Below are 3,923 nucleotides of genomic sequence, written 5' to 3'. Positions count from 1 at the left end.
CCCCCGGGGCCGGGTGCGTGTTCGCGGGCCGCGGGCCCCCCAGTTTTCGGAAGAGAATCGCCGAGCTGCGGCCGCTGCGGACGAGCCGCGAGCAGGTGGCCGGGACCGCTGATCTGCTTTCCCGGAAAGGGTCAACCGGGACCGGCTTGCTGGCTCCAGCAGTGTTGGGGAGCCTGCCAAGGTCCGAAGGGTCACCCCCTTTCTTTCCAGCCGGCGCTGCTTTGCAGGCCGCCGCCGCGCCTCTCTGCTGCTGCTTTATGATTTGACTTAGAGTCTGTGGAGGCGGGACCACCCTGGTGGCTTCCGGAGTCCCGGATCTCCTGCCTCTTCCTGGCGCTCCGGTGTGCCCTGTGTGGGCGCTGAGCCGGGTGCCCCAGCATGATTCTCAGAGCACCCCACTGAATTTCAGGCGTCGCTGCACACCGCAGATGACACCAGGGCTCCCCCAAGCCTCCCCCGGAGGGAGGGGCCCTGGGAGAGGCAGGTGCTTGAGGGGCGGGAGCGGGCACCCTCGAGGCCCTGCCCGCGTGGCTGGGCCTGCCAGGGGCTGTGAAGCCGGAGATCCATTTTGCTCAGCGAGCCCCGGAAGCCGCGGCTGGACCAGCCTGGCCGGCGGGGAGGTCAGAGTGTGCAGGGCGTGGAGGGCGGCCGCAGGTCAGCCGGTGTCGCCAGTCTCAGCACTGGGCACCGGGCGGTGGCCAGTGTCGGGGTACAGGGGTGCAGGGCTCTTTGTGCTTTCTGTTCTAATTGTTAGGCGACACGTCCTCCGTGTGCTTACGGGTCTGGCCCGCAGGTGTCGCGCTCTCCCGTTCCTAGTGTGCCTGGGCGTGGGCACGAGTCCGTGTCGCCAGACCGACAGTAGCAGCTCAGAGGGTCGAGGCCCATGGACAGCTGTGTTCCCCGGGTGGGGACAGCCGACCCGGAGCGCAGGGGCAGGGGCAGGTTCCAGGGAACTTCTGGGCAGCCCGCGCTTTCCTGCGGCACCCGAGGGGTGTCAGGGCCCAGCAGGTGTGTGTGGTTCCTGGGGCCCCTTGCCAGAGCGGGGGCTGCTCTAGCGGGGTGGCCCCTCCCTGCACCCACTCCCTCTGGCGCCCCCTTCCTGAGCCCCCTGAGCAGGAGCGTCCTCAGGAAGGCAGCGCCAGTCACGGGCCCCGGTTCTAAAGGGCAGTGTCTGCTTTTGGGGAGCTCCGGAGTATGGGCTCAGACCCCGTAGGCCTGGCGGGGGCCTCTCGGGTCTCGCAGCTTTACTGTTTATTCGCAGGTTTTTTTTAATACTCACTTCTATTTTCTTTAATGAGCCGAGGGGCTGTGGGTGCGGCCTGCCCGCCTCCCGGCTGGCAGGACCCGAGTTGACTGGCAAGCAAAGCCAGCCCCTGGCCTGCAGCTTTTGTAGGGGAGGGGGCTGGAGCCCCAGCCACTGCGGGCTGGCCCTGGGCGGAAGGCCCCTGTGGCCCCAGCCCCTTGCCCAGGCCCGCCCCCTGACCCCCCTGCCAGCTTGGAGGACAGGGCGGACTGTCCAGTGGGCACTGTCCTGCCCCAGGCCCTGGGGGGGGGCCGCTTGCAGAGCCAGGCTTCCCGCTGGTGGGCTCCGCCAGCTCGCGTGTGCCGATGGGCTGAGTGGGGCCGGGTTCCGGCTGAGGAGCTTCTAGAGGGGCTGGGGACACGCGCAGCTGCTGGGCGTCGCTCTCCAGGGAGAACCGCTGTGCCTGTCCGCAAGGGCTCCTGTCCAGCCGCCGCCTCCATGCAGCCCTCCACCTGTGCCCCGGTGGTCGCTGTGTACTTGCTGTTGGCCAGAGAGTGCCTGCCGGCCAAGGGGCTGGGCGATGGGCCGCCTCGGGCCTCCCCCGTGGGCCCCGGGGGCTGAGTTTGCGCCCACGGTTCCGACAGGGCCCTTGAGCAAATGCCACCTGACCCTTCTCTCCCTTTGGTCCTCAACTGCAGCTCTGAGTGTCCCCTCATCTTCGTGTCCACTCAGCACGTGGCCGGAAGGTCGGTGAGGATCAAGCAGGATCCTCTTCCAGATCCCAGGAATCCGGGGCCTTTAAAGGGACCTGTTGAGGAGAAACGTCCTTCCCCTGGCTTTCTGCAGTGAAGCTGGTGGCACAGGTTGGAGGTCAGTGTCCTGGCACCAATGCCCACAGGCACAGGCGGCCCCCTCCCAGCTCGCAAAGACAGCAGGTGCCCGCGCCTGCCGGTGGGCTCAGGGCAAAAATAAACTTCCCGCCGGCTGCCGCCCAGGGAGCTCTTCACGTGCCCATTGCACAACACGATCAGGGCAGCACTGGCCGCAGGGCAAGGAGCCTCAGCTGGGTGGACTCTAGGGCAGCTGGGAGCCCTGGCAGGTGCCCTTCCTCCGGGGGGCCCTCCCCTGGCTTCCCACACACAGCCCGAGGCTACGTGTTCCTGGCCTTCTGCAGCTGGCAATGTGTCGGGCAACGCCAGGCTGGTGGTGGCGCTAAATGCTGCCTCCACGCAGCTCACGTGTGGCCTGGGGTGTCTGCTCACCTTCCTGGCTGTGTACCCAGGCGCGGGGTGGGGTGCGGGGTAGTGGGGAGAGGGCACCGGCGTGGGCGGGGTGCCGGTCTGCTAAGTCTTTGTTTTCGTTTCTTGTGACTCTTGATCGAAGCTGCGATGTGCTACAGCTTAATGCAGTGTGCAGGTGCTGCCCACTGAAAGCCCTTCACTGTGCCAGTGTCCCCTCTGCCCTCATTTACCCACCATCCTCCTCTGGCAACCTAATTGCATCCCTTAAGGTAGGGCCTCAGATTAGGAGGGGTCGGCGGGCGTTCCTTAAAGATCAATTCCAAAGTGCGTGGGAAAAAGTAAGGAAGGGGTGAGAACCCAAGGGGTTCTCTGCGGGTACCCAGGCAGGGGCCGTCCGGAGCATGGAGCTCCCCAGGGGCTGTGTGCCCAGAGAGGAACAATTCTCCTATTCTGGATCCCCGCGAAGCCTTCCCCGCTAAGGGCAGGAGGGCGAACGGACGTGATAAATGTTGTGTTAGAGGGTATCAAAGAGTTACTGATCTGAGAGCGCTCAGGAAAATAATTAGTGAGGCATAGAAGTGGAGCAAATGAAAAGTGAGGCAACCACTCATTCCCGGAAAACAGAAAGTCATACCGAGGAGAGGACATCTGTCATGACCACTGAACCAGGAGATGTAGCAGGTGCCACCAACAAGGTGAGCCACAGTCCGGGGTCAGTGCAGACCCTCGTGCGGCCAGATCAGTGGTGTGAGGGGACGATGAGAGGCAGGAACAGATGGTCAGAAGCTCGAGCCATGGGTGGCTGCAGTCACGGAATAAAGAAGGCCTGTTGCTGCCACGTAGAAGGGCTTGAGACCACGAGCGAGTGCGGGAGCAGAAAGGCCGGCGGAGAGGCTGTGCGGGCTCTGAGGGGGACCCCCAGCTGCGGTAAGGCTTTCTGGCCTGGGATCTGCTGGCCAGGCCATGGTAGAAAGAAGGGGCATGGAGGAGGCCGGCCCAGCAGGGCCCAGGGGCCGTGGGTGGATCCAGCCAGGAGCCTGTTCTGCTGCGAAGCCAAGTCTGCTCTCCCCCAGGGCCCGATGGCTGCGGAGTCCCGGCCCCGCGCTCCCAAACCCAAGAACCCGGACCTCGCCACCACCGGCGGGGCTGCCGCTCAGGGGCAGTGGGGCCGCGCCTGGTAAGGCTCTCGCATCTTCCTGCCGGGAACAAGAGCTGTCTGTCTTGTGGGAGGTCGCCCGCCTTGGCGATTTTCTGGGCCTGTGGGAAACAAGTGTTTTCTTTAACGTCGAGACAAATACAACACTGTACACTCCCATGTTACAAAGCAGGGGATTTTAGAGAGGAGAGCCCGAAGCTGACCAGAGACAGCCCGCCCGGCTCTGGGCGCGTGGCCGGCCTGGTTCTCCAGCCGGAGCGCGACAGGGCCCGGGGCCGGGCGC

General features: G+C 65.0%; 1 protein-coding gene across 1 annotated transcript in view; it reads left to right on the top strand.

Annotated features, from left to right (window-relative positions):
• Positions 1-1,458: 1,458 nt before the first annotated feature.
• The window catches only part of DHCR7 (7-dehydrocholesterol reductase), a 13,306-nt gene continuing 10,841 nt past the window's right edge, over positions 1,459-3,923 (top strand). Inside the window, exons 1-3 of the mRNA XM_012734324.1 lie at positions 1,459-2,113; positions 3,558-3,661; positions 3,810-3,816. Of these exons, the coding sequence (XP_012589778.1) occupies positions 3,564-3,661; positions 3,810-3,816 (105 nt within the window). The 5' untranslated portion in view covers positions 1,459-2,113; positions 3,558-3,563. The remainder of the gene's footprint in view (positions 2,114-3,557; positions 3,662-3,809; positions 3,817-3,923) is intronic.

The sequence above is a fragment of the Condylura cristata genome, unplaced genomic scaffold (assembly GCF_000260355.1).
Source record: "Condylura cristata isolate star-nosed mole 26May11 unplaced genomic scaffold, ConCri1.0 scaffold00054, whole genome shotgun sequence".
Taxonomy (NCBI): Eukaryota; Metazoa; Chordata; class Mammalia; order Eulipotyphla; family Talpidae; genus Condylura; species Condylura cristata.
Note: the sequence above shows the minus strand (reverse complement) of the source record. Positions and strands in the feature narration are given on the sequence as shown.